Source organism: Numenius arquata, chromosome 4 (genome assembly GCF_964106895.1).
Source record: "Numenius arquata chromosome 4, bNumArq3.hap1.1, whole genome shotgun sequence".
Taxonomy (NCBI): Eukaryota; Metazoa; Chordata; class Aves; order Charadriiformes; family Scolopacidae; genus Numenius; species Numenius arquata.
The window spans coordinates 24,820,234-24,840,464 of NC_133579.1; the positions used below are offsets into that span (position 1 = coordinate 24,820,234).

The following is a 20,231-nucleotide window of genomic DNA, read 5'->3' on the forward strand; positions in this document are numbered from 1 at the left end:
TGAATTTCTGTTTTGATCCAAATTGCTCTAGTAGACCTACTTCTAAAACCAGAAGCATGAGACAAGCCCATATGAATTCCTATTTTTTCTTGGACTATTAAATTACTCCATTTCCCAAAAGCTATCCACAGGGTTGGAAGGACTGGAAAGTAACTTTATAAAAGTATTTGGCTTGGCTTCTAAATACACCTTTGCTCTACTATTAGAGAAACTTTATGATGTATGTATGCAACCTTCACCCATGCTGATAAATAAGTAAGTTTCAGGTTTGTTTGAAAGACTTCTCCAAGTGGCGTATATTTCAAAGTTGATTTTTCTTAAAGACCAAAAGATAAAACAGATAGAAAAGCTACAGTGCGAAGCCATGTAACAGGTCAGCTCTCCTGGGTGTGGTTTAAGAAAAAGCAAAAACTATAAAGTTTCTATAATGCTTAATTACAATACAGCTCAAGAGAAGTTTTACGTGGATTTCTCCCCAGTAGTGTTTTCTATTTGAAATTTTATGCAAGCATGAAGGAAAAATGCTTAATGTAGTAAGATTGTTATTATATTAGGAACAGGCATATTAGGAAGCACAGGACTAAGACAAGTCCACAAAAGTGAATCTTTTTTGTCACAAAAAAAAATAATAAAAAAAAAGAACAAGGGAATGGATTCGATTTTTGGCTTTTGAAATACTTCAGTAGAAATAGATTTGGGCAGCACTTTCATTTAGAAAATCAGAAGCGCAGCGTTGATTCAGCTAAGTTCCCAGCGCTTGCAACAGAAAGACTACAGATAAAATGTTCAAGAGTCATACGGATTCTTGAGTTACAAACCCAACTCCCAAAGTGACTCAGACACTTGAAAGATGTTATTTTGATGCTTTTAAACAGCTCATAATGTTAAATTACTTGATTTTTAATGTTCTCAGAATCCAAGAGTCCCCTTTTTTTAAAGAAAAGAGACTCTTCCAACTCTTTTGCCAAGCTCAGCAAATGGGCCAAAACATGCCTATGTTCAAGTAGCCTTGATAACACTGCAAGTCTCTGTAAGCTAAGTGAGGAAGTAGGACCACTGGCAAATGTATACTGACACTGCATCAAACTCTATTAGATCTGGAGATAAATTCAATTTGATACCTCAGGCCCAACAACCCTAACTTAAAAAAAAAAAAGAAAAAAAAAAAAAAAAAAAAGGAACCTGTTTATTCATAAAACATCTTCTAATCAATAACACTGATGTGTTTCTCATCCACCCACAGTTGAACCTGAGATTTATCATAGGCATGTCACAGGATTAAGAGATTCATTACCTGCAAGAGCTCAGCCTCCAGGATGTTTGCACACCAGATCTTTTGGTGGGTGCACAGGAGGCCGAGCAGGAAGCAGGACTGTCATCCTTCCTGTGAGTAAGTGGCCTCTTGACCTTTAGTCTATCCATGCAGAGAATTAAAACACAGCTATCACACAACTGTGCTTTACTTGTATAACAAACAATGTGATTTTCCTCTGGACTACCTGGTGTGATGTCCACCTTGGATTTTTAATATCTGAATTCTCTCTAACTTAGAGAATTTAGAATTCTCTAAATTCCACAGAATCAGTTATATTCTCTAAAAAATAGTTAATTTATTTATGCCACCAACTATCATTTTTTACCTTGTTTCCGTAATGTTTACTCTCATGAGATATACCTTTGAAATCTACCAAGTTGCTTATATAATTAAGGACTGTGTGTTAAGACATCTACAAAATTCACATTGCTGCTTCCTATGTTGTTTAAAAAGCAGGTGTCAAAGCAGCTGCAATTAACCCAGAGGAAATACCTTTCTTGGCATATTACAGTGATGTACTCTAGAGAATAGCCATGATTACTATAATTATTTTAGGTAGAGATTGTTTATGTTACCATTAAGATAATTGCCTAAACAGAAAAATGGGGGATTAAAACCTAGAAAATATCTTAAATCTGCTCAAAACAAATGAAGTTATTTTAGTGAATGTTTACATATTTCATGATATATGGTTTTATCACTTTTTTAATAAGGACAGCTTTGAGAAAATCCGGTAAGTAAAAAAGCAATTACTAGTCTAAGTGTTTTTAGCCATATGGTGATCATCTCCTGAAAAGCTTCTCTAAAAAAGTCTCACTTAGTGAATCTCTCTTTACTGTCTCACAAGTGTGCAGCAAAAAAAAAAAACATCACTAGCAATATAGTAAAAATTATTATAAATATTCTATGACATGATCGTTAAGAAGAAATGGGTTTATTTGCAAAAGGTAGGATAGTATATTGCAAAACATATGCAAATGATATCTGTCAAAAGTCATCTTTTCATATAACTGGTTTAAGTTTAGAAGTTAGCTTAAGTTTAAAAAACACACTTAAAAGACCACTATTAGAGGGAAAAAAAAGAATAGCATAGCACAGCATAGCATAGCATAGAGTAGACCAGACCAGAACAGTTCAGTTGGAAGGGACTTACAACAATCATCTAGTCCAACTCGCTGACCACTTCAGGGCTAACCAAATGTCAAAGCACGGAATTAAGGGCACTGTCCAAATGCCTCTGACAGGCTGACAGGCACTGACAGCTTCGGGCATCGACTATGTCTCTAGGAAGCCTGTTCCAGTGTTTCACCGATCTCTCCATAAAGAAAAGCTTCCTAATGTCCAGTCTAAATCTCCCTTGGTGCAGCTGTGAACCATTCCCACATGTCCTCATCACCTCCCTCTCTACATCCCCTCCTCAGGAAGCTGTAGAGGTCAATGAGGTCGCCCCTCAGCCTCCTTTTCTCCAAACTAGACAAGCCCAAAATGCTCAGCTGCTATTCATGAGACATGCTTTCCAGCCCTTCCACCACCTTTCTTGCCCTCCTCTGGACACATTCATACCCCTCTTAAATTTTGGGGCCCAGAAGTGCACACAATACTCAAGGCGAGGCCGCACCAATGCTGAATACAGCAAAATAATCACCTCTTTTGACTGGCTGGTTATGCTGGGTTTGATGCACCGCAGGATGCGGTTTGCCCTCCTGGCTGCCAGGGCACACCGCTGGCTCATATTAAGCCTGCTGCTGACCAGCACCCCCAGATTCCTTTCTGTAGGGTAAATAACAGAATATAATCCATATCTTGGAATAAGAGAAGATTAATCAAATTCTAAGCAGGAGTCTTGGGAGTTAACTGTGACAGATGCCACATTTGCCCCTGGGGAGTACTCACTCACCCAACACAGAAAGTGCTCATATATATGTCCCTGCACTGCTGGGGAAAAAATAAACCAAACACAGCAAAACGAGCAACTTTAGGATAGATGAAGCCTCCCTGAAGGTCCTTGCATGCTGACAACCAAACCACCCTGAAATAGGAATGTCTGCTGGGCTTTACAGATACAGCCCAGGGCTGGAGTTAAAAGTAGAAATTTTTCATAGGCCACAGCTCTTAGGGTACCATGAAACACAAGTGGTAAATGGGATAACGGTCCAAAATGGGGGACTTACTCGTTCTGATCTCATTTCAGATTATGCTTGCTGTAGGGGCAAGGGCAGCTCTCCTAGAATTATTTCCTTCTCTGTGGGGGCAACAGGATTAGGTTGTTTCACAGGCTACTAGGGCATGTCCAATACAGGGTATTGCTTGTTAACAGGCAACCAGAAAAGCTTCACTCACAGTAACTTGTGCCTCACTGGACTGACTACACACGCTTTCAGCAACATTGGAATAAAAGTGGACATTAGAATAAAATCCCCAAAGTTAAACTGTTTCAAAACTAGATTTAGTGTGTTTCTACTTCAGTACTTAATACTGACTAAAAGATTTCAGCTGACACAGTATTAGCGAAAAAAAACCCCACTTCAGTTTTCTTCCTATCTTTTTAAACAATGCTTTTGTTCTTTGCAAATATAATCCATTTTTTATTCTGGCTTACTCTGTAACTCAGACTTTTATTTCAAAGTCTCACTTTTTTTCAGAGCAGCGAAGAAAACTCAATTTAAGATAGAACCTCAGGCATGCAGTATATATCAAATGAAACTGAAAACACATTTCTTCCCCATTTCCCACACTACAAACAACATGAATACTTCAGCACACACATGCACAAATTCCACACTCCCGGCCACCACGAAGTAACAAAACAAGGGAAGCTTTGAAAATGAAATTAAAGCAACCTCAGTTCCCTGTCTTCCCAGGACTGGGGACATTGTGCTGTCCTTTGCCTGGAAAGAAGTGCAGGCACGTGGGAAGCCCCCTTCACTCGCTGTCCATCACCTCTTGAGAAAAGAAGCACAGTGCTGAAGCTGGAAGGACATGAAGAAGCCCTTCTGGTGTGGTCCTCTGCCTCCAGATCCCTACCTATCGATTAGGCAACAGCCAGATAGAGAAAAGACCAAACTGAGATATCACCCAGAAGACAACAATTCTGCTATAAGCAATAAACTGCTCTTTTATTCATAGCCTCCCAAGGAAAGGTTGGGAATTGGTTCCATCTCCTCAGCTCCCTATGTTACATTTATCTGCTGTATTATTCAAAGGACATGCATAATTGCAATCACTACAGAACAAATTAACGATCGCTAACTCCTACAAAAGTACAATGGGCATCATATGTTAGACAGAGATGTGCCAAGAGTGCTGAGGAAGGCTACAAACTAACCTGAGTGGGCACAGCAATAGAAAATATAAACAAAAGATCAATTAATCTAATTTCTTTGATACGAAGCAATTAAAGGCCAGTAAGCTGTAAAAGAGAACCCTTCCGAAGTCAGGGCGAGTGCCTGGGTGCTCAAAACTTCAGTACTTGCTTAAGTACTTTGTGGGACAGGAGACCAAACAGTTACATGGGCTACTATGGCTATTTTTTTCCAAAATGGTGAAAGAGGTGCCCGGCAGAGCTCTCCCCATGTCCCTGTATGCATCACTGCACCCATTCTTCCTTGACTTTCCACAGTCAAATTATTGAGTATTTGCAAAGAAATACCCCACTGAACACCCAGACCACGCTGTTTCTTTAAAAATAACCTCTGAAGAATCAGACCCTGCAGCCTTTTGCAGCCCCTGGCTGAGGCAATGCTCCCAAAATGATGTCAATGGGAGCCTTGCCCAAGCAAGGGCTATAGGATTCAGCTGTATATGAAGAAAGGGTTTGAAATCATGGAACATGCTATCAGGATAAGACTTTATATTTCAAACATATATTTATTCTTTTTACTAAATCACCGAATAGTGTGGGGAGGAGTGGGAGATGCCACTATAGAAAACCATATGGTACTTGGATTGCCAAGCCAGAATTGTGCATAATAAATATTTATAGAATCCAGTGGTATTCTCTTCTTTCTGTTTACTCTTTACATGTCACCCAGAGAAACTCTGGCCAAGCACCAATCAAATATCCCAGCAAGTTACAAGCAATCTAAGCATGGGGGAAAGAGGCAAAACAGATCACCAGCAGGCTTATAATTAGCAACCTAGACCTGGAAGGAGGTGCTTGGGAAGTGCCTCCAATGTGTCTGGATTCCAGTGCTCACCACACATCACCAGTGATTTCGGAAATTGAGTTCTCAGTCTCTGCAAGGGGTAGGGAAGATATACACAGTATTTTTGGCTAGACTGAGCAGGGGCATGTGTAGAGCAGCTGCAAAAGCAGACATCCGTCTCCTCTCAGAGACCAACATAGGAACAAAAAAGCATCTTGGCGATGATAACTAACTCGCTCCTGGCGTCTACTGGGAAAGCTGTGTCTCCCTACCTGTGTCAGGTGGGGCTGTTGTGTTTATTTTGCTTCAGACAAAAACAATGCAGATTGTCCTCCTTATCACCTTGTGATTACAAGAGAGTTAAAGGAGCTTCTGAAATACTTAGAAGATCTGGAACATAACTTAATTGAAGCCAATTTTCTCACCCTGGGTCGGGTCTTGACATAGCAATCTTTTGGTCTTTTCCTCTCTCCTTGATAATTTTACTCCCTTCCCTGCTCTTATCTCCTTTCCCTTTCCTTTCCTTGAGGTGTGAGAACTACCAGTCCCCAATTACTATTTCATTCTTCAGAAATAGTAAAAGGATTTTTAAAAAAGCATAAAAAGCCCACAAGTCAACCCAGAGTACTTCACTAATGCAAGCAGCTTTCACTGTTGATCACCCTCAGCATCACTTTAGCCAGAATCTGGGATGCTGCATACTGCACTTTCTACATAGATGCTGCTGCTGTACAAATGGTGCAGATGTGTCATATTAGCATTACGTAGAGTGGAAGTCACACACTTTTGCATATATAAATATGTAACTTCAAATTAATAATACATTTTTGCGTACCACAAAAATAACAATAATTTCAGAATCAGTTTGAAGCTATCAACTGAACAAAAGTTTTATCTTCAATAGGCAAAAATCAGGTTTTTTTATACAGATAATTATGTTTTACTAAATAATTGGCACTCAAAAGTTCCTTTCTCTGTGTCATTGAAACAGCAACTTATTATGAAAAACATATTTATTGAATGTTGCCAAAAGTATAATAACCACACATCTGTTATTCTTCAAATATATATATTTTAAAACAGTTGGTATTTACTTAACATATAATAACAGTTATTAAATCATTCTTAAGTCTGTTTTGTAGAACTGTAATGTAAAGCATTACACACATGAGAGAAACACCATGGGAACAAATGTAAAAAGGGAATAGATACGCTGTTAGTAGCTGAGTAGTTACTAGTCACATTAGAAATTACAACTCAGAGAAGAGTAGCAAGAGGAAGACTAGAAGTGTGGAAACCCTGCAGGATAATGAGGTTTAAGAGGCCCAACACCATTCATTTAAAGTTTTTAAATTATAAGACCATTTCTAGGTCAACAGATACATAACAACAGAAGACATTTCTAAAATCACTATTGAATCTACTAGACAAGGACATAAACTCCGTCGTCTGGCAGCTCAAATTAGAGAAATTTAGATTTTTCAAGAAGTCCTTCTTTTGGTTTTAATTTTCTGCAGTGTGGTAGTGGCAGTTTCCCAAATGCCAGCCGTGGGTCTTTCCAGGCTCTGTCCTGCAAGCCTCACCCCAGCCATGACCTGGAAATACCTTATGGACTACCTTACAGGAGAAGACCAGCTCAATGACTGATCTGATCCTCTTCCCTTTTGAATTTTAAAAGGCTTTGTGCATTAAGCTGTTTTTTTTTAATTGCCAGAGTAGCGAGGAAACAAGTGCAGTCACTGTCAATTGTTCATAACTATTTCACTTGAGAGTATGAGCTGGGTCCTGTCTGTGCCCAAAAAATCCTAAGCCAGGGAGATGAACAGTGCCTTCTGAAACACATTTTTAGCCATATTTGGAACAACGTAGAACAGAGCTGACTGCTTTCCAGGCATTTTCACAAATATGTGGGTGTCATCTAAACACACACCAATAATGAACAATAATCCCCAGTTAACAATGGCAAAACAAAAATAATATTTATCCCCAAATCTACATGCTTTGGCTTATTAAAGATTATTAAAGAAACCATGTAAGGTGATCGTTTGCTTGACACGCAGGTATGCTTGTCACATGCTCAGCATTTTAAACCATGTTTCTTGTAGGACAGCATACTACAAGGTAACATTTTTCATAATTGTCCAATTTTCTCCAAAATGTCCTGCAGAAAATGCAGTCAATATCATCCTGGGCAAAGGTGATGACTACTGTAGTATGTTAACAATTACCTTATTTGTAAAGCAATCAATAACATAAAGACTTTCATTTAAATCTATCAAACCCAGATATACTCCATTTAATTGAAAAGCTCTTAACTCTAGTCATTCCCTGAATATAAAGCTACTTTACTCAAGCTCCACCATTTTTAATTTCTCTTGCACTGAAAAGCAGCATCTTCAGCTCACAAATAACGCTTACATAAAAGCCTCACAGTCAGATCTCTTGGTGCCTCTATGTTTTTCAGGATATGAAGACAACAGCAATGTAAACAATCTACTATTGCAGAATAAACACCATGTAACCACAAAGCAGTGATGACATAACCTGTATATTATCTGGGCTTAATTTTCTGCAATGTAAACTGAGTGTCTACATCTCCTGTTCCTCAACCCACTTTAAAATAGCCTGTTAAGAGGAACATTTTAAATGAATTTTCCAGTTTTTAAGCAAAGGCATATTCCTCCTCAGGACATTGCTTTCAACGTCCTTCCTTTTGTGTATCTAAAAATCTTGCTTCCTCCTGAATAAGAACGTCCTTGCTCAAACGACGCATTTAAATGCTATTGATATTTCACAGCTGAATCAGGTGTGCCTAAGTCAACAGCTTGCAGAGGATATGCTTTAAAATAGCAAAATATGTGCTGCTGCTGCTTCTTTTCTTAGTGTTGATATACATAATAGGAGAACAGCTGTATGGGATCAGACCTAACACACATGTAGCCCACTACCCTGTCTCGGTTGGTAGCCATAAGGGGATGCTTACTGAAGAGAGTAAGACTAGGGAAAGCATGTAGTGATACACCCCCAGAATAATCTCTCAGGTTTGAGAGATCTGCAGACCTGGGATTTCTACTTCTGTGGCTGGAAGTTAAGTGCACTTCTTGCATGTAAGTATTACATACAGCAATATGTATCCCTCTATTTTCTTTGGAAAGTATTCCTTAAGGCATAAGAAATACTGATCCTAAGCAATCACATACAATATGATATTAAGCAAATATTGCTATAAAGCAGTTAACACCAGACTTCATATATATGTTACTCATGGACCCTTTTAGTCAACCAACTTGTTATTGCTGATATATTCACATTATACAAAAGCTTGTGTTTAAAAAACAGGTAAGAAGATAAATATTATTTTAAAAATCTCAAAGCTTAATTGTTCTACCTGTTTAAAGGATTTTATTTTTCTTGCTTTCTCTTTGCCTGTTCTCTGACACAGCTAGTAAGAGAACATGTTTACTTCTATGATTATGGTGAGCCAAGTACATTCAAATCTTCACTCCATCCATGCTAACTAACAGGCTGCTTCAATTAAAGCTACTCCAGGATGACAATCAAGCTCTCAGGGTGCAGAAGGGCAATAATGGGATCTGCACAGTAATGTCTTCTACACATTTGCCTCCTCTCAGGCAGGCTTCTCACCTGTAATTCAGCATATTAAGAATTCTCCATGTTTCATGTGGTACATACATTGCACGCACACAGCTAGTGTGGGTTCTCCTCACTGTTTTGAAACATCCCACAAACTGGAAATTGACACAAATAGAACTTCTAATGAATTCAGCTAAAAAATTGACTATTTCCCGTTGGCAGTTTCAAACCATAGACTCAAGGTATCGAATCATTCTAGCACTCCTCAAAACTACCCCTCTTTTCCATTCTGATGGAGACAAACAGCACCAGGAAATGCTAATTCGTAATCTTAAAAGAAGAATGGGGCGATGAAAGAATCAGTATTTTACTGTGTGCCCTTCAGACAAGTATGATATCATGCTGAATGAAATGCTCATGAAGAATCCAAATTGGATGTAACTTTAGAAAAAAGAACAACCTGTTAAAAAGAACCCCTCGACGATATCAAACTCAGCAACTGAGAGTGTGTAATTTTCACTAATATTCAACTTTTTTTGCAGTGCTGTTACAAACACTCTATGTCTACATAGACAACATCCAGTAAGGTGTCACAGTTAAGGAATTTCTAGTCTGATTCTTGATTTGGCACTTCGTCTTCTCCAGTTGAAGCTTATGAACCACAGCCCCTACCATGATGCTGTAACAAAATGGAATCACAGTTTTCCTTTCGGTCAATACTGTGCCTTATGCTATCTACATATGGGTTTAACAGAAACTACAAGTAAAGTAGTACACTTCACTTTATGTTTGTTAAAATTATTTTTTAAAACGTCTTAAATTGCTAATATTAAAAATTTGAGGCAGAAACATTTTTAAATTAATTTTGATCAGAAACCTATTCAGGACTACTAAATATTGACACTATGAAAGATTGCAATTTTCTCCTCAGGTTGCCTATATTACTGGTGTTTTTTTAAGCTTATGGGCCAGTAGGAGAGACATATTTTTATTTAGTGATCTGCTAGTCTTAAAATAGTCCTGACTGGTGGGAAGCTATGAAATGAAAATATCCATGTCTCCTCAGCTACAAAATGGTAAATATTCCATATCAGTCTGGATTATCAAACTGTGTTAAAAATAAGTGGCAACACAATGGCTATTTTTTGTATGTTTAAAAATGTTTGGCCAAAGCCTTTACAGGAATGACTCTACTAGTAACAAGAAATTAATTTGGCCTCTATATCTGGTGTAGGAAAAGTGTTTTTATTGTTCTGTACTATTTTAAACTATCCCAAGCCTCTGAAGCTAAAGAGCACGGTCCTTAATTTTTTGCAAATGTAATATCTAACATGGAAATCTAATATATTTAGCTGAACAAGTAAACCAGGCTGATGCTGTGCATATTCACTCAGAACCATAACATAGATGTTTTCAAAATCACATTGTAAAGAAAGAGAATTACTAGTCATTAGGACACTAGCATCTCCTCAGACACTTCAAACAGATGTTCTTATATAGAAAATGGCTGACCATCTTTCAGAGACCATAGGTCTGTGGTACAACTGCTGAAGACCTGGAAGCTATTTAGAGATAGCCTTAATCCTTCCCTCAGGTGCCACATTTCTAGATGGAAAAAGTCAAGTATTTAGAAATTTATTTCTTCAAGTGGTGTTAGTTAAGTAAACTCCTCCTATAAAAGGATGATACAGAAAAACATTTTTCATATATTGCTGCCAATGTCTGAGAATCTTAATTACAGGTAGGAGTTTGGGCAATTAAACTTCAAACTGCAGTATCAGTCTTGTTCTAACAAAAACATGTTTTGTTGTAATAAAAACTTTATGCAAGATAAAGGTCAGAAGAAAAATGCAGCTTGCTTTCTGTTTGTGAGAAAGTAATTAATTTATTTTCTGTTTCATATGATTTGTATGGCTATTTCTTGACTTCAGAAAGGCCTGATGGTTTGTAAGGTTTGCTGAGATGCCCCCAGGCACTATGCACAGTATGCACTCCTGCAACATGAAGAAGCGAAATCCCTTCTTGCCCAGTCAACAGTGACCCAAGCACATTGGTGTACAACTGCAAGCCACTCTATTGAGGGAAAACAGCAAAACTTTATTCAAATGGAGAGCAGACTCTTCTGCTTGCTGTTTGTAGAAGAATAAACATGAGATTGAGTATCTGACCCTCAACATCAGATCACTCTTTACTGTGCTTGGTCTACTTTAATTTCCAAGAGAGAAATAAGTTTCCGGTATGATGACCTTGTGGTTAAGTTTGGCTGCAAGAAGTTCTTGCGCTTGAGGAATGCTGAATTCTGAATTTTCCTCTGATGCTAAATAGCTCTCCGGCAGCTTTGGTCCTCTTTCAACTTCATTTACTTTTGTCAACTAATATGTCACAGGCTAGAAGCTTCATGGAAAAAATAATATGAGAGAGAGCAATATTTTCATTCATAAGGAAGACTTCTGCCCAAGTAGCATGTCACCATTTTTAATACTAGCATGCTATATAGTCGCCAGCAAAAAAATATGAGCCAAGTTCATATGGTGAATAAGTTGCTTCTGAACAACTGGGGAAAGAGAAGAGGACACAAACAGAAAAGCTGAACACATATGTGCATGACACTGCATAACTTCCTCTCTAAATTTGAGGTCATAGATACATTCAATCAGCTAAAATAAATAATTCTGCACACTTGCCCAGGCAGTTTTTCTTCCTTTTCTTTTTGCACTGGTAAGCAAACAAATTTATGGCTTACCTTTCAAAACCAATCTGCCGTAATGTTTTCTCCCACGTTGAACCTATACAAAAAGGAGAAAAAACAAACACCCTCAGTGAAGAATCGTTATTGTATGAATATTTTTACTCTTCTCCTTTCCTTGTGCAGCTGGGATCTATATAGTAAGGTGATTTTTCCACCCCTACAGAAGTACTTGTAAATAACATCTGTTTTCCCCAGAGTAAAGAACCATTAAGAGAGGGTACCACTGGGTGACCTAACTGCGTGGTATCAGCATATATAACTCCTTTACATTGCAAAGCAGCTGGTCACTGCTACAGTTCACTGCGATTCCAAGGGTGGTCTCCTCTCCGACAGCAATGTGATCTGTACATGACTCCTGAAAGCACTGAGCTGGCATTTCACATCACGCACTCTTCACATTTCAGCTTTTCATTTTACTGTAGTGTTAGCCTGATTCTTGCTGAAAGCTTTACAGCTCCTTCTGAAATCCAGCCCTTTTAAGTAAAAGCATGAAGATGTATTTCTGCTTTATTGTTTAACCCTTCATGCTCAAACAAACAGCTGCAAAGGGTTCTTTCTCAAAACAAGAATAAAATCAAGAATTCAGTCCCACAAACTACTCAAATTGGCAGACTCATCCAAAGAGTTGCCCTCAGTATTTCTGATGCGCTTTATACAACTTTTACCTAGATTTTCTCAAAAATACCCCCCCAACACACACATGCATATATACACTGCAAGCATTAGATGAACAGTTTTCAGACCTTGGTAGTTTTTTGCTTATTGCCAATCCCTTTCTTGCTACTATTACATGGTCATTATAAATACAGGCTACTAAGAGCACAAATATCTCAAGTCTTGCAGTTCTGCAAGGCAAATATGTAGAAGGACACGAAGCTGTGTCATAGTGTGCTCTCTGTCTTTTTACACTCCTGTGGGAAATGCAACAGGACTGCATGCAATGTAAGCAACTACAGTTCTTTTTGAATGCTTCATCATACTGAAACTGAAATCAGAGAAGTGGCAGTAACTCCTTTTGCTGATGCAGTTCATCACCTAAAGGGAAATATAAATTAGCAATAAACAGATTCCTGTGAGTGACATTTAGTAGCACCAGAGAAACTCAGAGACAAGCGGTAAGGTTGCCGAGAAGTACTGAGAAAGAGAGGAAAAACATGAAGGAAATCAACTTTGTCTGATTTAAATCTGGAGAATTTCAGGATTAAATGCACACTGTGCAGCAAGTGCCCACAGAAAGACTATAACAAAATCATGGATTACACTCTTTCCACCGACAATTTAGGTCGCACTTGTCAAATTAGTATGGGAAAAGTGGTATATAGTATTATCATACTGGACATAAAAGTGGACATAGTATTATCAGTCAGAAAAACCTCTGCAGATGGACCTCTTACCATCATTACCTTTCCATGATGTTAAAGGCATCAGCTTAGAAATCAATGACCCACCGTGTTTGTAGTATGGTATTTAACTCTAATCTGCACCATGTTAAATATTTGAACAAGATCTAGTAGATGCTTCTGATCGTTGATTTTGGGACACATTGCTAATCTAGATAAGAACCTAAAAACCCACCTTCTAAGAGTTTTGGGTTTGAGGGTTTGTTTTTTTGAACCTAGCAACAGCATTCTTTCTACTCAATTGACTAAACTTTCCAGTTTAGCCCAAGGAGAATGTGGAGAATTTCTAAAGTTATGATACGCTTTTTCTCTACAATATTATCTAGTATCTCTCTGGTTTGCAAATCACAGGCTGAGCAAATAAAATCTGAAATTAATAAAACTCCAAAAGTCAATTTCCTTATAGGCCTATGTCATGCAAGGCTTCCTTCACTGTTCCTAACTGGATAGCCAAAGAATGAAGTTAACACAGGCCTGCAGAAAATAAATTCCTTGGTTTAATCTCTGGTTTTTAAGAAGGAGGAAAAGAAACTACATTAAAGTATACACTCCTAAAAGCAACCAAAGTTTGACATTTCACTCCATACAGGAGGGATTTGGGTTGGTTAAGGGGAAGGTTCACGGCCAGTTCCAAACAGGGTCAATATACCACATAATACTCTTCTGGAACACCTTCTTCATTCAACTTCTCACAGCCAGTCCCTTCAAACTTCAGTCACACAAATATATTCAGTGACAGGTTCTAAAAACCTTTTCTAATGATACTTCAGGGCAATGGACACAAAGCTTTTCTGTTCAGGACTGTTACAGCTACAGCCAATCAATGTAAAAAACTCTTTTAACTGTCCCCATTCAGTCCAAAGCAGGCAAGGATTTCAGGCCCATATCCAGCAGAGTACACAGGTTCAAAACTGAGATGGAGAAAGTTCCTTCAGTTTATGGAAAAAAATCAGTCAAGTTCTGGAATAACTGAACAATGTACACTGTTTGATCGGTACAGGGAACTTCTACTGTGGCACCTGTGTTTGCTTGAGGTGAGGCAAAACTTCTGCTTGCACAACTACCTACATACAATATCTTTCATCAACAGTAAGTTCATATTCTATAATAAGAAGACCTTTTAAGACATCTTTAAAGTGGGACAACAAACATTCTCATACACATTTCAAATAAAAATGAAAAACAAAAATCACGTGTAGCACAATAAACTATCAAGATTTCATTGAGATAAATAAAGAAACACTTCATTAACTTCTTGTATTATGAGTTATACCCAAAACCCACCACCTTCTGCACACCCCTGGAGTATATCTGGTTTCATGTAGCACTGATGAATCAAGTTATTGCTAAAAAGATGACTGTGCCACTCCGCAAGTAAGTGCAGAACAGACGTAAGCAATTCATATATATCCATATAGTTTATGCAATGCTGCTGGCTCTGAAAGGGTATTCAACGGGTTTTGAAGTTTGAAGATTTGAAGAGTGTTGAAGAAAAGAAATTTCAACAGTATTTCTTAAAGCACAGACTAGTACTGGCATCTTTAGTCAGTGTTTCTATGCTTTTCACTATTGTGTATGCTAGTTGTATGAATTTTTTACCCCGTGACTGGCTGGCTACACTTCAGTTGTATGATATATAGAGAGTCCAACAGAAAAGAGAGAGAAAGAGGGGGGAAAAAAGCAAAAGAGCAAAGGGAATTGGGTCTCCACTGGTTTGAAATAATCTTTTGGCTGCAGCTGACTAGCAGAACACTCTTTGAAATGCATGTGACTCCTCTGAAGCAAAGCCTGCCAAGAACACAACTAACATTTCATATTAAAAAAATATACATCTTTTTTATGGAGTCTTATTTTAAAATGTTTATGATCTAAACATTCTTTTTTAAGATTTGCCAAATCCATTCTCAATAGTATCAACTTCTACATGGCACTAACAGCCAAAAGTAAATACCCCGAGGTAACAGCAGCACTAAGAAGACTAACGCTATTAAAAGTCTAGAAAACTTATTATTTGATTTAAACCTTACTTGGTGCTTCCAAAACATTAAACAAGATTTAAGTCACGTAACTCTCATTAAAATCAAAACAGGAGTTTTTTACGAATTAAAGACTTGATCCTGCTCCCAAAGAAATCAATAGGAATTTGGCTATTCAATTCAGTCTTTCTCTCTGCTGAGACTGTGGAAAACATTCACCTGTTGACTTTCAGAATCTATCCGCTGCTACACTTTTGTTGCTAAGTTAATTTGGCCTCTCTTTGCTTTCTGTTTTTCACCACCATGTCAAAAATTCCAAAAGTGTTTATAAGAATGCCTTAATTTGGTACCCATGTAATTAAGCTTTTGTTCTAAATATTTGCTCCAGGGTGCCTGACCATTCCCATCTGTTCCAAAGATTCTGTTTCACATTAACAGCGCTAGCTTTAAAATTCTTCAAAAAGATGAAGCATGATGTACTTCCAGAATTACTGCTCACGTTTAATAGGAACAATGGTAAAATGCACATCGTGCTCACATATGCACTCGATATTCTAGCATAAGAATGAGCGTATAGGAATATGAGATTTAATAAGATAAAATGAAAAACATCGTTCTGAAATGAAAAGTTGTCTTCTTTGACAGGTAGGCTTTCATTTATATGGCAGTTATTGTATTTGGTTTGGTTTGGTTACAACTCTCTGCTTACTATGAACTTATTATGAATGAGAGCACTCATAATTCACTGCTAGGCTGCTCATCTTTACAACCCATGAAGTTGCCTAGCTGCTGACATGCAATGATAGGCTTAGGAAAAGCACAGAATAACATATTCATTCAATCAGAATACCAGGTTGGAAGGGACCTCAAGGATCATCTGGTCTAACCTTTCTTGGTGAAAGCACGGTCTAGACCAGACGCATCAGAATCCCATCCAGCAGAACCTTAAAAGTGTCCAACGCTGGGAAAAAATATTGGATAGGTGATTTTCAGCCATTCATGAAGGTTACACAACTATTCACTTTGACCCATGTCATGCCCTGTCTGCCAGTACAGCAGAGGTCTGTAGCTGTTCAGGGACAATTCTGGCATGCATTGTAAACGCACAGCAAAAACATATGCCTCCTGTACCACCCCCATGCAGGTATGCATGAAGGTCCCTGTGGATCCTATGGTCCCTATGACCATGTGCAGTGATTACCCACAGCCATGCTACCTTCTCACTTCTCCAGAGCTAGTGGTTACTTTGAAAACTACATGCCTGTGTCTGGGTCTGCTCTCGCGGCTTTCTAACAGCAGAACCGAAAGACATTGTTTGACATTTTTCAATAAGCATTAAGGGAGCCTGTCAGAATTCAAGTATACAATGGGAATAGTATGACAATCTTCAATGACTGGAACAGGACAAAATGTCTATAAATTTCATAGAATCATAGAATGGTTAGAGTCAGAAAGGACCGATGTGTTTCAACCACTAATGGGCATTCGGTCCACATAACCAGACCAGAGCTAATCCACAGTAAAACTCATTCAAAATACGTATCGTGGGGCAGCCAGGGACTCTGTACTAACTGCTTCACTCCTATCACACTGTGCTGCTTGCTAAGGCAGATGCAGATCACCCCACCACTCCCCTTCTGAGTCCTGGAGTACCCCCAGAAAAGCTTTCCAGTTACAGTCACCTTGAGGGGTAATGGGACAGGTCAGTGTGCTCAGCCTTAGGATTGTTTTCTGGGCTGTATCCATTCTCATGCTACAGTGAGCAGAAGCCCTTCTACTGCCCTGATGTACAAGCAGGGTTGGACTGGATGCTCAGCACAGTCACACTCCCACAAAACCCCAGGGAGCCAGTTCTGTAAGGCACAACAGCAAATTATTTCATTTTTAAATTAAATAATATTTAAAACAACTTCTCAAGGAGAAGAAATAAAGGAAAAGATGGGTTGTTATGGTGTGCTGTGCATACTGAAGAGACTAAAACCACCAGTAAAATAGAAGTAGGAGGGCCAGTAGTCTAGGATTCTGGCTAGATGAAGAAAGTGATTACTGAATACATACCAAGAAAGAGGTCATACCAAGAAAAAAGACCACACGTTGCAAGTCTTTACTTGCCTTCCACTCATACCAGCTTTCAACAGGTTTTTGACTGAATAAAGAGTACAAATTTGATCCCTACACGATAATGTCATGGGAAAGATTTATTGTGTATTTTCTCTTCTGAGGAAAATATTAGATTATTACTGTGAGATATAAAAATTGCTTTCATATTAAAAAAGAAATCTTGACTTATTCCATGTTAATCAGAAAAATAACCATCATCAAAAACACTACTTCCCCTCTACAGATATTGTAATGAGTGGGAACTTTCACTAGTAAAATGAGCAGAATAGGAATATAGAGCAAAGTGCAATAGTACCAACACTATGTTTGTGTGTGTGCACAGAGGTGCATATTGCTTTAAAATAAGTATTAAGAAGACATCAGCTATGGTAAAGTGATAAACAGCTCTATCTGGCAGTCACCTCTTTGAGTCTGAGGTTTCCCTGGGAGCACTGGGAGCCCACAAGGCTCAGCAAGGCTCCCACAGATAAGTGGGGAGCCTAAAAGCAGATGTTCCATGGACCTAATCCATGTTCTTTGTTTTGATCTTGATTAGCACCAGAATTGGAGGGCTGTGGGAGGACTGTTTTTAAAATTGATCATTTAACTTAAGGTAGATAACACAATGTGAAATACTCCCCAGTGCACCTGGGACATAAGTGATTCGGTGTCTCGTTGGTCAGACCGAGGCAAATGGAGGCAGGGACAGATACCAGCTCACTCTGTGTGATGATAAGACCAGTGTCTCTGAGCCTGATCCAAAGTCTATAGAAATAACTGGAAAGATTGGCATTGAGTTTATGGGCTTTGATAGTTTTTCTGAAATGGAAAAAAATAGCAATAATGAATAGTAAAAAAAATATCTGTTTTTCAGTAACGTAAACAACAGCTATTATTTCTTCCCCAGTAATAAAATACTGAGGTGCAGTGTTCTGTGGATAATTTCTTTGGGGAGAATGGGAGCAGAGGAATAAAAAGTTTCAGAACTTAAAACATTAAAGGGACATGGCTTGTTTTCAATGTGAGGTTTATATATTTTTATATGAGAATCACACACACCATATTATACATGAAGATGACTTGCTAACTAAGCAGCAAGTTAAAAGATGTGTGGAAGAAATAAAAACTTGGAAAAGGAAAATTTGGGAAAGTACTTTATACATTTGTTCTTCCACACCAGATTTGTTTAAAATGATACACAGGTAATAACACCAATTTAAATTGTCTCAATTGCTCCACCTTTTTTTAAAAACCAGCTTTTCCACAAGGATGACAAGTTCCATAGCTTTTATAAGAATAATGACTTCTTTTGTCTGTTTAGATATAGCATATCAAAAACGCTTATAGGAAATCTTCCCCTGAAACACACACATCCTTAAAAGCACTTTTATTTTAACCTCTCTTCATTTCAAATTTGTTTCCTGAACAAGACAGCAAAACTAGAAAATCTCTGGGGAATGTGTTTCAGATGAAACCTGAGACAGCTAGTTAATGGAAAGCTTTTTGTTGTTGTTGTTTAATCTATTATTTATCTATTTGTTTGCTGTAATGGTTGGTTGGTGTTTTTTAACCCACATTTCCAAGGATACTGGAGATTTGAATTCATTCTGGCGTCTCTTGTTTTTTAAATAGACTTTCTCCCCTCTCCCCATGACAGTGGACCACTGCAAAAAAGGATGAGGAAAAGGGCTTTGCACACTGTGCAAGCAGAACTTTGTATGTCACCAGCACAGAATCACACTGCAGGAGTAAAGTGGGAAAGAATCAGACAGTCCACAAATATAACCGATCTCTTATTCTTTTTTACAGCAGAAAAGGGTGTCAGGGCTCTGAGAAGCAGCATCAAAGGAAGGCAACATTTCCTGCCACTGCAAGGGGCAACATCAACTTCAAGTCAGAGTCACTGAGCTTAAGAGCATCAAAATTCTGCTCTACACCTTCAGAAAGGAGGCCAAATAATAACTAAATGGGCCCTTTTTCAAATATGGAAGACTGGCTTTGCTTTGGTTTTCAAAGTAAAAGCAAAAGAGCTTAAAGAAAACTTGTAGTAAGTTTTATTTTTCATAAACCTGAAGAAAATGAAATTTTTCTCCATTTTTGTTGGCAAAGAAATTCTCTTCTCTCCCACCTCAACCAACACCACTCTGTCTGCTAAACAGTATCTTAGAGGCAAGGTTTTCACTTCAGAGTGTAATTGACGGGCATCCTTCCAATTCCTAGAGCTACCCTCTGCTTAGTTTTATTGTAACATAATATACTGTTATGAATAATAATGTCGACCTAGTTTCCTGCAGTGATGAATGTGTGCAGTGTGCCAGCACAAGGAATTTGCTTTTCATTGTCTCATTTTCTCTTTTTGTATCATCAGGAGAGGTGGGCATATGTTTATTCCTGAATCCTACAGCTTAGACATACGGGGAGGGGAAGATAAATAACATGCCTTTGGTATCACATCCATATACAAGAAATTATGGATGAGAGAAATAAGGATAGGAAACTAGGAAATCTTGCACAGAAACAGGAGGAACATTAAGATGACAGAAAACCAGCATTCTAGTGCTGTTACCTTTGACTCCACTAACATTTTTTAATGCATGCCTTTCCTCTGAAATTCTTTTTTTCCTACATAGCTTTTTCTAAAGATAATAAAGAATGATTATTTCATTCACATTATTTTCCTCACAGATTAAGGAAACACCTGCATAGTATGACAAAGACAGCAACTCATTGCTGCTAGGCCTGAGGACCTGCCCATATTCAAAGTTTTCAGCAAACCACCCCAGATTGTTTCAGTGGCTAAAATGGCACTAGGTAGAAAGACCTGAGGTGAGGAGATGATATCCACAATAAACTTCAGAAAACTGGCTGGAGATGTGTACAACCTTAGCACAGCAACTTCCATAGAAGCAGAAAACAGCACTTTCAAGCTCTCCTTCTGTTTGCATACCATTA

The 20,231-nt window shown here is 38.2% G+C and overlaps 1 protein-coding gene across 1 annotated transcript in view; it reads right to left on the reverse strand.

Moving 5' to 3' along the window:
* Nucleotides 1-20,231, reverse strand: part of PIEZO2 (piezo type mechanosensitive ion channel component 2) — a 325,545-nt gene that overhangs the window by 155,950 nt on the left and 149,364 nt on the right. The window contains exon 4 of the mRNA XM_074146852.1: nucleotides 11,798-11,840. Coding sequence (XP_074002953.1) covers nucleotides 11,798-11,840 — 43 coding nt within the window. The remainder of the gene's footprint in view (nucleotides 1-11,797; nucleotides 11,841-20,231) is intronic.